This window comes from Taudactylus pleione, unplaced genomic scaffold, assembly GCF_031769625.1.
Source record: "Taudactylus pleione unplaced genomic scaffold, aTauple2 ptg000486l, whole genome shotgun sequence".
Taxonomy (NCBI): domain Eukaryota; kingdom Metazoa; phylum Chordata; class Amphibia; order Anura; family Myobatrachidae; genus Taudactylus; species Taudactylus pleione.
In genome coordinates, this window is record NW_028284888.1 from 864758 (window position 1) to 879278 (window position 14521).

The window sequence follows — 14521 nt, forward strand, 5'->3', positions numbered from 1 at the left end:
ATTTGGTTACTAATGAATATTTCTTGTCTTGTAGGTGACTACGAGTCTTATACGGCTTTTCCCACAAGTAATGTAGTGACACCAAGATCCGACAAAGAAGAGAGTTGGCTTTATACTTTGGATCCAATCTTGGTTACCATTATCGCTATGAGTTCCCTCGGCGTCCTACTTGGGGCCATATGTGCCGGCCTGCTACTGTACTGCACGTGCTCCTACACAGGGCTCTCGTCTCGCAGTTCCACCACTTTGGAGAACTACAATTTTGAGCTGTATGACGGAATAAAACACAAGGTGAAAATGAACCCACAGAAATGTTGTTCTGAGGCGTGACAGAAGGTGGCCATCTAATGACAGTGAACACTTGGTGAGGTCACCATTTGGATAAATCTCTAGCCATCCAATGGGGTGGTCACTAATTAGCTATTTCAGCTGCTTTTCTTTATGGAGACACTGAAATGATACCGAAATTCTGTTGCCACAAACTACAGAAGAAACTATTTGAAGGAAATTGCTTGAAAGGAAAGGAGCGTTCAGCCTTTCCGCCGATGCCTCCCAGTTTGACAAATCTCTTCTTCGTGTGCTGAAACATCCTACATGTAACGGAGAGCATACTGTACCTCCTTTGAGGAGTGATGAGAATAAGCTCTCGTTTCAGCGCTGGCTGTCTCACCTCTTGGGTTCTTGGGAACAGCGGCACTTTGCGGTGGGATGAGATGAAACTCTCCCATGGAAGGAAGTGCGCAACGGTGTCTGCATCTGAGCAGTGGAGCCTTAAACTAACTTGTGATTAAGAGCCATTTTCTAACACCAGGTCTCTCATGGAAAGTTACCGTCTGCTTTTTCACGGTGTCTCTTACATATTTTTTTGTTTTTCTTTTCCAAAATGCCTAGAACAAAGGACAAGTTTTTAAAGGGTTTCATATTCAGAGCTGGCTTTGATTGTACCTTTTATGTATTGTATGTTTGGATTGGGGGGATGATTACATTTCATGTATTGTTTTCTGGCGAAGCTTATGAAATCTACGTTTGACCCTCAACTGTGTTTGCTATCAACGTTCTGTTGTCAGGTCAGGTTAAGCCGTTTGATCGTGCAGTACCACTGACCTATACACAGCGGAGGCAGACATTTTGTGAACCAATATTCTTGAGAACCGCCAAGCTCTAATGTCAGAGCGATGCCAGTGGCTCCTAGTTACATTCTTCACACCGATGAGTCTGCAAAATGGCTGCCTCCACTGTACAAAGTGCACATTTATTATAGTTCTAGTCAATAACCTTTCTCGTTAACTATGGAAGGAGAACAAAGATTTGCGAACAATCTGGCAAAAGTCTTGTGACCACTTGTAAGATTGTAAATGTCATCTCTGTTTGTTCGCAGAGCTTTGTGATGTCTAAGCCTATGCCTTCCTTAGTGCCGCTGTAAGAATACATTTTTATTTATCTGGCCTGAGATGGAATAGTCAGTCCTGTCTCAGGCGAGATAAAAGTAATCCGTCTCATTTTATAGAAATATAAAGTAAAGAGCAGATTCGTGCCGCCCTACTAGGTCAACGCAAAACACAGATTTCCTGCATTACTAGCAAAGTTCTCAGTTCAATACCGTTCTTTTATTTACCATCATCATATGTAGAGAAAAGAAACACAGAATGACATGTTTCCACTCTGTTTTAATTGGCGTATCTGCAGCATTGTGACTGTCCAGTGCTGTGGAGCTTTTTGGCGCCTTACTAGTCAACGATGATGATTGTGTTAACTGTAGACACAGTAGAACACTTAAAATTTTAATTGCTTGAAGGATCAAAACACAATGTAGCAACTGAGACTCCAGGCAAAAGGTGGAAACTTAGTCCCCCCCAATGCTGGGGGTTGCCCAACAGCTGCAGAGTTGCAGGTTATCCGTGCCCTGCCTTACATCCTCGTAGAGATTGCCTATAGGTGTATTGTGTCCTCGCTTCTGCTCCTCACTCCAAAAGCTTTTCTGCCAATCCATGACCAGAGCAGCATTCTGTTACCGGTCGCTGCGCAATTCGGCATAGGACGTTTTCTTACCTATTACACTACACTTCAGGAAGGAGAGCTTAGGCCGTTTGCCGATAAGTACATAATCAATTGGTTAGGACAGAATACCCTAAGAAGCGCTTATGAGGGGCAATACGTTTCCGGAAGTTATTTTGGTGCCTATAAAGTTAGATATGACCATCATGAACTTGACTTGTTATTGATAATGATTGTTTATTGTTTGTATCACTCAGTCCATTGACGTACGTGTGGCAGTTTTTTTTTGGGGGGGGCAAAATAGCAGTATCTCGTGTCTTAAGCCTATTAGAAAGTGTTTTTGTTGTATCTTCGTTTATATTAAGGAAAACAGGGGTTGTTTACATATCAGGAGCAGCTGCATACTTGGTCCTTTATTTTAAGCATAGTCCCCTTTCCTGTTTAAGTGCCTTGGATACAGCGCATGAACATTCAGCAGATGGAGCCCTTCACTTGGCGGACCCCTATGAGTATCGTTAGGTCCACGTGGTGGTGGCTTGGCGTGGAAGACTAGTGCACCGAGCGTGTAGTTCCTTTTGCCAAAGTACAGTCAGTCGCTGCCAACAGGTGGTCATGTGTGCAGGACGCTGACTTTTTGTTACTGGTTCTAGCTATACCCGCTAAAAGACACACTGCTGGCATTTAGATCTGTAGGTGAGTTGATTTAGCAAACGCTACAGAATATACAGACGCTTGTTGGAGCATATTGAACAAGGATGGAATTTATGGAATAGTTCTTATTACAATGGGCAGAAAAAAAAGGATATTGTGCTAGAAGAAATGCACTCTAGGATTAAATTCCCTTCAGGACCTCTGTAAACATAAAGGTTTATCATTTACGCCTTCAGCAGCAAGGTCGTAGCATTTGTGTTACTGTAGTAGAGAGTGTTTGACATCTGTAAGGGTTGGTAACGTAGGTCAGCAAAGTTATGTGGCTTGTTTGTTTTTTACCTCTTTATATGGCGACCTTGCGTGATGCACATTGCTGGTCAGTCACTTCGATATCTGAGGATGTCCTTAGTCCTTACGGGCCAAGCTATCATCCCTGAATGTACTTCTGTACACTGTTTACTTTATTAAGCCTGTAGTTGTTGTTCTGCGAAGATGTTGCTCTCTTTCAAACATGGCATGAAAGACGTGTACCCCATTCTCTCCTCTACCGGTTTATTCTGAGCCTCATGCCTCACAGTTCAGAAATATGGAAGATGTACAACTAGAGATTCCAGTTAATTAACTGCTGGTCGAAAAAATTCCTGCTGGTCACACAAAGCAACCAGACGCGTTTCTCCATTATGGGAGCAGCACACGCATTTCCTGCTTCATTGTAGCCAATAGTTGAGGTGCTATCAGGGGCTCCAATGAGGTTGTGACTTCCCCTGGGCTCCCAATTCCATTGTAATTAGCGGTGGTCATGAACCACTTAGCAATGTGCTGGCTGTTCTTATACTGGAGACGCACATCAAACAAACGTAAAGTAGTTAAGGGAATTGGAACATTTCTGATGTAAGGAAAAAGTGCTGAGGGGTGACTTCTGGGCATATTAATTCAAAGCAAGCCCTCTCCTTTCTATTGGAGGAGGGGGCAGTGTATAGGTAATAAAACAAAAACTTTTCTATTGAATAAGGAAACGTTAAATAACTTCCTCCCCCTCTTTCCTGGGCTCCTGTCCCTGACACCCTCCCCTCTCCCACGGGATCCTGATCACACTTAGCACCCTCTTTTCTCCTTTCCCCTGGGATCTTTCCCATCGAGCCCTTTACCTTGACACCCACTCCCCTTTTTAAAATAGAAAGATAAACGCTAAATGCTATAGCGTTTTTCCTTTTTATGGTATTTTATTTATTAACACTGAAAACCACATTTTTATTTTTTTTTTAAACCCAAACTAAATAACTGAAATAATAAACCCTGAAATCAGTTATGTGTAATGTATCTTTTGTTGTTGTTTTTTATATTAAATTTTTTACGTAAATTAATTGAATACAATGAAAATATATAATTTTGGGGTACACATCTACAAACGATCTAAAAAACGTTCTCAGTTTGTCCTGTCGTAGTCTGTAACAAAGTAGCATAATATTTCCCAGCACATATTTCATTCTGTTCTCTAGTTTGCTCTGTGATTGAATATTAGACATGAAGCACAATGTAGCAACTCAGTATGAGAACAAAGCCATGCTGACAAGTCCCTCATCTGATGCCTTTAGTCTTTCATAGCAATTGCTCTGTAACATCCAGGGAATTGGTCTTTGGCTGCGGAATGTATGTTTGGGTGTCGGTGGCTCGGTGGCAAATTCGTGGTGGAGCATGTAAGATGATGGACTGTACATGGTAAACAGTATAAAATGCACAACAAAAGCAAAATGACTACAGCTCAAACAATGGGGGTTTTAAGAGCAATTATTATTGGCAAAGTTGATTGATGCTATTGTATGGAACTAGGAAGCAATTCTTTGAAGCTGCGACAGGTCTACCTGTATTTGTGCCATATGGGGGTGTGTAAGTAATGTACATGATAAATCAACACGAAAAGCAAAAAACAAAACCTCACAAATGCTTCAGTTATTATTAATTTTACAACAATTATGTTTTTGTATATGAAATTGTTGATGCCCATTTACTATCCAGTGCAGGCCGTTGTTTTAGTTGTATTGTAATCGTTTCTGTATTTTAATCGCACTCGCCTTTTAGACACATTGGAGGCAGCAGTTTTGTGGAGTCAGTATCCATGAGAAATGTTACGTATGAATGTAAGCAGGAGGCTGCGTCTTGTAGTCCAGCCATGGGTCTAGTTTCTAGTGTGTTGATTGGATTTGATCCCATAAAATGGCTGCCTGTGGGTACACGTTAGAGTACAACCGATCACACTCTTTGTTAAACAAAATGACAATGAATGTAATGTTAAAGACATGTCGTTGTTTGACCATCCACTTCCAGATGCTTAGTGCATGGGTCATTTGTGCAGCTGCACTTTACCCATTATCTGGCTTCTAATATGGGGGTTATTCTTGAAAAGTTGAGATGTTCTACGGAAAAAAATATCTCACTTTAAATAAGATAAAATTCAATTTTAAGGAAATTGCAAATCCCTCACCCTATTCCCCCCTCCCTCCGCAAAAAAAATCATATGTTCCAAATAAAAATATTAATTTTGATAAAAGCAACAAAAAAAACCACTCCAGATTGTTTGTGTCTGTAGAATATTAGGTAAGGAAGCTCTCCAGCCTATGCCTAGCATAAACCTCATTCACCCTAACCACCAAAGCAGTGGAATGCCTTATACTTGCCAACTCACCAGGAATGTCAGGAATGTCTCCCAGAATCCAGGGCGTAGCCAACATGGAGGACACACTGTGAAGACAAATTCATAAAGACTACATCTGTGCCCTTTCATGTAGCCCACTGACTCCTGGTACATCAATGCTACATTGCCGGGCAATGGTTGGTGGTGGTGAGAAGGGTTGGGAGGAGAGGAACTTGCCCTCTATATACGAATATTACATCACACCTAGTGCCACCCTACTTGGTGGCGCTAGATACGCCCATGGGATGGAGCTGGACACGTCCCCCGAGTGTAGCTAGCGGAACATACCCAATAAGTGTTGCATTCACAATCTGCCTGAAATGATTTTCCAAAAGTAGACAAGTGTGGGATTCTTATGGGACCCGCAAGGTTAAAAAGATGCTACTCCCCCCCCCCCGCTCGCTATCTTACCCCTAGGTGCAGTACTCCTCCTGTATTCCACAGACATCAGAATCTGGAGAGTTTTAAAAGTAAGCGAGATTAAGCCCGGCTGTCAGAGGCCGCTGATTGGACGTTGCACTCAGGCACCGCGCGGGCTGGTCACTAGTCCTTCAGTTCTCATTTTAATCAAAGAAGGAAAAGAAAAGAAACAAAATACAATCTAGGATTGTACTTAAATCCCCGCCATATGGAACAGTGTAATAGTACCCATCAGGGGGTGATCAATTGGTTCAGTAACTACAATACAGCAACAACAACTCTGTACAGGACATAGACTTGGTGTGGAATGTGGAAGCGTCTGATCTTGTATCCTTATAGCCGTTAATTTACAGTGTTTTGTTTGCTTATGTGTGAACAAAAGCAGCAGTATGATACACTCAGCAAATTTCACAACTGTTTAAGTGCAGCCAAGGCACTATATGAGATAGGTAACCACATCCACAGACGCTGAAGGGCCTCAACCAATATCTGTTACATTTATAGAAACCAGTCCATTTAATTAGACCAAGTAATGATTCATTTTTATAAAATGCAAATTGAAGAGCTTACACTCACTAATATTTTCCTTATTCCTGTATAAATCCTCTGTAAATGTGGAATTTGCGCAGAGTGTTTTCCTGACTGCTGATTATTTTTTTTTTTCATCCTTTCACAGAGGGGCTTGGTATGGCTTGGCCTTGCATGCTCCTTCCGTCGCACAGAGGGGCTCGGTGTGGCTTGGCCTTGCATGCTCCTTCCGTCGCACAGAGGGGCTCGGTGTGGCTTGGCCTTGCGCGCTCCTTCCGTTGCAGAGGGGCTCGGTGTGGCTTGGCCTTGCACGCTCCTTCCGTTGCAGAGGGGCTTGGTATGGCTTGGCCTTGCATGCTCCTTCCGTTGCAGAGGGGCTTGGTGTGGCTTGGCCTTGCATGCTCCTTCCGTCGCACAGGGGGGCTTGGTATGGCTTGGCCTTGCACGCTCCTTCCATTGCAGAGGGGCTTGGTATGGCTTGGCCTTGCATGATCCTTCCGTTGCAGAGGGGCTTGGTATGGCTTGGCCTTGCACGCTCCTTCTGTTGCAGAGGGGCTTGGTATGGCTTGGCCTTGCACGCTCCTTCTGTTGCAGAGGGGCTTGGTGTGGCTTGGCCTTGCATGCTCCTTCCGTCGCACAGGGGGGCTTGGTATGGCTTGGCCTTGCACGCTCCTTCCATTGCAGAGGGGCTTGGTATGGCTTGGCCTTGCATGATCCTTCCATTGCAGAGGGGCTTGGTATGGCTTGGCCTTGCACGCTCCCTCCGGTTGCAGAGGGGCTTGGTATGGCTTGGCCTTGCATGCTCCTTCCGTTGCAGAGGGGCTTGGTATGGCTTGGCCTTGCATGCTCCTTCCGTTGCAGAGGGGCTTGGTGTGGCTTGGCCTTGCATGCTCCTTCCGTTGCAGAGGGGCTTGGTATGGCTTGGCCTTGCATGATCCTTCTATCGCAGAGGGGTTAAATGACATAATTCCATTTGCTGGCTGAGCCAGAATGAATGGAGTTAAAGAGCTTTACTATGATTCTTTATGTAAAGAATTAGAAAATACAATGTAAACTGTGTTATGTAATTTGTATAAACATTTTTTTAAAATAACTATTTAATAAATAATATTCCATAACCGGTGTCAAGTTTCATTTTAATTATGATGTGATCATTGTTTCACTGTTCATGTGTTGGTCATCTGGCACTAATAAGCTGTACTTACAGTTGTGCAAATCACTGACGACCTCTGACAAACGTGCAGCCTATACACCCAGGTCTCACTTATGAAGTGCAACCATTGTGCACCATGAAACGCATTGGTTTTGTACTGGAGTACCTGTTTGGCCCAGCGAAACTATATAACAACTATGTAACCTAGAAGCTCCTTTCATTTTACTAACATCCATTACATTTTATTTATTATTATTTTGCTCTTAAAATACTTCCTGGTTAAGCCTCATTTATGTCTTAAATGAATCATGAGTGGGCACTGAGATAACAAAATGGAGACGCAAATTAATTCCCACTGACAGTCTAGGACAAGCCTGAAGTCCTCTTGCAGAGTGGACATGTCTGTGGGGCCCCAGGCTTTGCAAATTCTCTGCTTTCTGATAGCTGAAAGTGTTCGCACTTCACAAAGTTCCATTTAAAAGGTTAAAACAGCCAAGCAATCTATCTCATCTAAACGGGCCATGGATTTGATTAGAGCAATAAGGAAATCAACTTATTAAATTGGAATTTAATCTACAAATAAAGGGTTCAATACTTACAGAATACAAATCCAATGAAGAAAGAGGAAAATACAGAAAGCATAGAACTTACATCTTATGCAAACTGCGCCTGGCACTGGCACGGAGAGGTTGATAGCTACAGTGGCAGAACATGTGAGTGGTGGGCGCAGGTGCAAAAATTTGCTTTGGGCCCCCCTCCTCCGCCCTTCTACAAGTTCAAAGTGCAGTGGGTGTCAGAGGGGGAGATGTAAGAAGCTCAGAAGCGGTATCAGCGCACGTTATGTGCGCTGATACCGCTTCTACCCGATGTACGATGGGGGTTTGGCGGTAAATGATAGGGGTGCTATGTGCCCCTGTGATTATCGGTGCTGCTATCTACAGGATAGCAGCAGTGTTAGCCTGGGCCATGTATGAACAGTCAGATAGCCTGACTGTTCCGCCCGCTGTGGCTGTCGCTATTGACAGCTATAGCCTGGCGCTGCCCTATCCCCACAGCAGGGACAGCGCTGTCCCTGCTGCGGCAGCTGCCAGCTTCAGGCTGCACGTGGGGATCTTGTGATACTTGCGAGATCCCGCTCATGCTCAGTGGAGCCAGCCGGGACTGAGACACAGGGAATGAGCACTAGGCTGATGCGCTGCGGTATCTAGCGGGTAGCGCCGGAGGGGGAGGGAAGAGGCAGTGGGTGACAGGGAGAGGGAAGAGGCAGTGTGTGACAGGGAGAGGGTGATAGGGAGAGGTGACAGGCCGTGGGTTACAGGGAGAAGCAGTGGGTGAGAGGGAGAGGTGACAGGGAAAAGCATTGGGTGATAGGGAGAGGGTGACAGGGAGAAGCAGTGGGTGAGAGGGAGAGGGTGATAGGGAGAGGTGACAGGGAAAAGCATTGGGTGATAGGCAGAGGGTGACAGGGAGATGTAATGGGTCCCCACACATGCTACACTGTAGTACCCCCCACATTATGCCACCTGTAGTGCCCACACATTATGCCACCTGTAGTGCCCACATATTATGCCATCTGTAGTGCCCACACATTATGCTAAACTGTAGTCCCCACACATTATGCCACATGTAGTCCCCACACATTATGCCACCTATAGTGTCCACACATTATGCCACCTATAGTGCCCACACATTATGCCACCTATAGTGCCCACACAGTGTACTCCCCAGCAGCAGCCGGCAGAGCAGCAGTCACAGCCTCACACTGAGTCACACCCATGAGGCTGCGCTGCTGCTGGGCCAGAGGAGCATGTGATGGGCTCCTCCAATCAGAGCTCAGCACATGCTACTCTGACCCCACTGCAGAGACTACTGGGAGTTATTACCCAGTATGCACTGCAGTGCTGAGCCTGACTGCCCTGTGCTCCGCTCCCCTGCGTGTAGCCTTGATGACTGCCCTGTGCTCCGCTCCCCTGCGTGTAGCCTTGATGACTGCCCTGTGCTCCGCTCCCCTGCGAGTAGCTTTGATGACTGCCCGGCAAGTAACTGCACTGCACCTGCCATACAGGCAGTGTGGACCCCTATATGGCGGCGGGCCCCAGAGCAATGCATCGGCTGCACCGCCGGTAGTTCTGCCCCTGGATAGCTTATAATATACTGGTATTTAGTGTTTTTCCAAAGCCTGACAATAGCTATTTGGTGACCTGGTCTTTATAAAGCTCTTTCTCACCTTCTGAGGTTCATGACATTACTGAGTTTCCTCAAACAAAGGACCTGATGCATCTGCTGACTAAAGGAGGCACAGGGGTATATTTACTAAAGTGAGAAGTGCAGATGTTGCCCATAGCAACCAATCAGATTCTACTTATCATTTAACTAGCACCTTCTAGAAGATAATAGCTAGACTCTGATTGGTTGCTATGGGCAACATCTCCACTTCTAAAAACTCTCACTTTAGTAAATGTCAGTGTTTAGGAACTGTTACTGTATATTCAGGATAAATGTAAATACCCGTCATACCCGTGCTCTAAAGAAGACATGAAGTCCTAGTGGGTGGATCTTTACGCTCTCCAAAATTAAGTTTAGTCACTTGTGAATTTGAGTCATGACTCCCCTAGAATTTGGGCATGATAAATCCATACACACATTTTATTTTATTTTTGCCTTAAGGGTTTTAATTTAGATCATCAAAATCTATAATGGAAGGTGCAAAACGGGATGCAGTTTATATGCCAGCGGACGGGAAGCCGGCAGTCGAAATACTGAAGCCAGAAAACTGCCGCCCGACATAATGCTGACGTCATTATCCCAAAGGACCTCAGGGTACCTGCGTTGGCATCCTGGCCGCCGGAATCCAGAACGTCCGGATGGTGGTAAGTATGCGCGGTTAGCCGGGAATGGTGAGATTAGGATTAGGCACCCCTGGGGGAGATTAGGGTTAGGCTTTGGGAAGGGAGGGGGTTAGAGATAGGCACCACCGGGGGTAGGTTAGGGTTAGGCACCACCAAGAAAGGGCTGGGGGGGAGGGTTAGGGTACTTACCTGCCCCTGTCGGGATTTTGTACCATTCAGGCTTCCAGCGCAGGTATTTGAACCGGCAGCTATTCAGCTGCCGGTATCTCCTACCGATTCCATAGAAAAACAGAATACAATATAAAAACCAGTTCAGAGGGAAAAAAAATCAATCAGGCTAGAAAATAAAAGATTTACTGTAACTAGAACAGAAAAGAAACTGAGAACAAGAATGAAGCAAGAGTGGGAGGGAGGGAAAGAGAGAGGGACCACCCGAGATAATATCAAAAGAACTGGTTGTACAATGAAGCGAATTAAAGATGGGTACTCACCTAAAAGATATATCTGCAGATAATGGATGGTCATACACACTGACAACCATCATCTGGCCGTGGGTCCCGCTGGCCAATGGTCGCGTCACACCCCCTCCCCGTGGGCTGCTGATCACCCGTACACACAGCACGATGTGCAGATACATCTTCCATTAGCTATGCTGTACAGCCGACATATCGCTAGTATACACTGACGCACACACAATATATTGGCCGAAAAATTTATCACCCAATATATCTGCCAGTGTGTACCCTGGGCCTGATTCAGACCCGCTCGCGAGCGCTGAGAGCTCGCAAGCGGGTCGATGTCGGCCCAGTGCGCATGCGCACGACGGAGGCGGCTCCGTCGTGCGCATTCGCGAGACCCGGATAGCGACGGGCAGGCCGTCGCTCTGGGTCTCGCTACAAAGGGGGCGTGCTGTCGATGTTGAGTGACAGCATGCCCCCTTTGGCGGGCGTGCCAGTGGCGTGGCTGCCCAGACGGAGGCATTCCATGGGATGTCAGTGGGTGGACGTCTTGCTCTGTAAGAGCAAGAAGTCCACTGGGACTTGCGGCAACGAGACCCTACCACAAGGGTCTCGTAGCAAGCCCGATGGTCTTGACCATCGCGACCATTATCCTAGCCGCTCGCACTAGCTGTGGGTGGTCACCCACAGCTATGCGAGAGGCCAGGAGGCCGTTCTAAAAATACAATAGGCGGGCACTGATTCAGAGCGAGCGCTCTGAAAGAGCGTCCGGCTCTGAATCAGGCCTCCTGTGCATAGAAACCCCACTAATGTGGCCTGAATAGGAGGAAGTGTCTTTGAATAGGAACCAGGGTCCCCAGATTACACTGAACTCTCTAAATTTAGTAGTGCCAGACATCATAAGATCATCCATAGATAAATAGATTTCCAATCTGGAGAACCATTCCGCTATGGCGGGAGGTGTCGGAGATCTGGAATTACAGCCTTGGCTGCACTATTGATATTTTTCAGGAACAATTTTTTATAGGATGACACAGAACCATCAATCTTATTAAGGAGCCAGAAAGCAGGTTCTGAGCCAACGTCCTGGCCTACAAACTCTTTAGACAAAGAGATCACCGAGTTCCAGAAGGGGCAGAATGAAGCACATTCCCACCAGATACAGAAAGGGGAACCAAATGCTGAGGCACATCTCCAACATGTAGCGGAAACCCCAGGGTACATTTTAGCAAGTACTGAATGGAAAAAGTGTCCTCTATGAGGAGTTTACAGCAAGAGGAGAGAACATTTTTGAGGATGAGACTCGGACTGACACATTGATTCAAAAGGAATCGGGAGTCTGCTGGCAGCCTCACAGATCGGGTTACTAGACAAAAAATGTTGAATAGGGCGGTATCTCTAAATCTCGGAGGCTAGTAACTCCCAAGTCTCTCGGACTTGGTCTAAAGGAGTGTACACCAGGTGAGGACACCAGCTGGCTGCCACGCACCATCCCAACCTGTATCCAAAGGCAGAAGGAGGAGGAAGAGGAGGTCAACCCCGGGAAAGAAGTCAAGGTTACGAAAAAGTTGGGTCAAAGGAGAGAGTGAAGAAGAAACACACAGTCTTTTCCTTAAAGATTTCCAAAGAGTCAGGGTCGGGCCTATAGTGGGGTGTGTAACAGAAGGAAGGGTCAGTAACCATGCTTGACAGTCCTAGACATACTGGGAGTCCGTGATTCTCAGGCATCACCCACTGTCTGACTCTGGTCAGGTCCATTCTAAGGGGTATATTTACTACAGTGCAGGTTTTTAGAAGGGGAGATGTTGCCCATAGAATGCATGGAAGCGGCTCAAAGTGATGGATAGAAACCTCAAATTGTAATCCAGGAGAGCGTCTGACTCTCTGGTCATTCATATTCATCTATATTACGTTATGGTCCAAATGTGATGTCAGATGTGTAGTAACAAATCCTACAACACTATCATGGAAATGCAAATCAGTGGTACTCCCAGCGATCGGGTGATAATGTTACTAGTGTGGTGTCTTGCATTTATTTCATGATATTGTAAGGGAGCTCATAGAGTTTAGCCTATTACAGACCCTGCAGTTTGCTGGTGTGAGCATTGTCTGAGGTGCCCCCACCCCACCTTTGGGGCTCGCTCTCTTTGGCATTAGTGCCAGCTGTGCCCTTATTTGTACTCACTATACTGTGAATGTACGGTATGTAACATGGAGCTGAAATAGAAAAGCTCATTGGCATCATACGCTTTCAGAAATGGCTGAAATGCCAGGAGGTGGAACATTGACCAATCCCAACCCATGGAGCATTTGTCTCTTAACTCACTTCATTTTTGTTTAATAAGCCGCCATGTATGCCCAGCACACGTGTACGTCAGCCCCCAGACACCCAGCAATCCCTCTCTGACGTTTCCCGGCAGTATAAATGGCATTGTAAGTGCGCACAGAGGCGGCAGTATAAATGGCAGTGTAAGTGTGTACAGAGGCGGCAGTATAAATGGCATTGTTAGTGGGTACAAAGGCGGCAGTATAAGTGCGCACAGAGGCGGCAGTATAAATGGCAGTGTAAGTGCGCACAGAGGCGGCAGTATAAATGGCAGTGTAAGTGCGCACAGAGGCGGCAGTATAAATGGCATTGTTAGTGGGTACAGAGGCGGCAGTATAAATGGCATTGTTAGTGGGTACAGAGGCGGCAGTATAAGTGCGCACAGAGGCGGCAGTATAAATGGCATTGTTAGTGGGTACAGAGGCGGCAGTATAAGTGCGCACAGAGGCGGCAGTATAAATGGCAGTGTAAGTGCGCACAGAGGCGGCAGTATAAATGGCAGTGTAAGTGCGCACAGAGGCGGCAGTATAAATGGCAGTGTAAGTGTGTACAGAGGCGGCAGTATAAATGGCATTGTTAGTGGGTACTGAGGCGGCAGTATAAATGGCAGTGTAAGTGCGCACAGAGGCAGCAGTATAAATGGCAGTGTAAGTGTGCACAGAGGTGGCAGTATAAATGGCAGTGTAAGTGTGCACAGAGGCGGCAGTATAAATGGCAGTGTTAGTGGCACAGAGGCGGCAGTATAAATGGCAGTGTTAGTGGGCACAGAGGCGGCAGTATAAATAGCAGTGTTAGTGGGTACAGAGGCGGCAGTATAAATAGCACTGTTAGTGGGCACAGAGGCGGCAGTATAAATGGCAGTGTAAGTGCGCACAGAGGCGGCAGTATAAATGGCAGTGTTAGTGGCACAGAGGCGGCAGTATAAATGGCAGTGTTAGTGGCACAGAAGCGGCAGTATAAATGGCAGTGTTAGTGGGTACAGAGGCGGCAGTATAAATGGCAGTGCAAGTGCGCACAGAGGCGGCAGTATAAATGGCAGTGTAAGTGCGCACAGAGGCGGCAGTATAAATGGCAGTGTTAGTGGCACAGAGGCGGCAGTATAAATGACAGTGTAAGTGGGCACAGTGGCGGCAGTATAAATGGCAGTGTAAGTGGGCACAGTGGCGGCAGTATAAATGGCAGTGTTAGTGGCACAGTGGCGGCAGTATAAATGGCAGTGTTAGTGGCACAGAGGCGGCAGTATAAATGGCAGTGTTAGTGGGCACAGAGGCGGCAGTATAAATGGCAGTGTAAGTGCGCACAGAGGCGCCAGTATAAATGGCAGTGTTAGTGGGCACAGAGGCGGCAGTATAAATGGCAGTGTAAGTGTACAGAGGGCTGCAGTATAAATGGCAGTATTAGTGGGCACAGAGGGCGGCAGTATAAATGGCAGTGTAAGTGCGCACAGAG

At 46.3% G+C, this 14521-nt stretch overlaps 1 protein-coding gene across 1 annotated transcript in view; it reads left to right on the top strand.

Annotated features, from left to right (window-relative positions):
• The window catches only part of NRP2 (neuropilin 2), a 184994-nt gene extending 177620 nt beyond the window's left edge, over positions 1–7374 (top strand). Inside the window, exon 17 of the mRNA XM_088449487.1 lies at positions 35–7374. Coding sequence (XP_088305613.1) covers positions 35–330 — 296 coding nt within the window. The 3' untranslated portion in view covers positions 331–7374. The remainder of the gene's footprint in view (positions 1–34) is intronic.
• The last annotated feature ends 7147 nt before the right edge of the window (positions 7375–14521 follow it).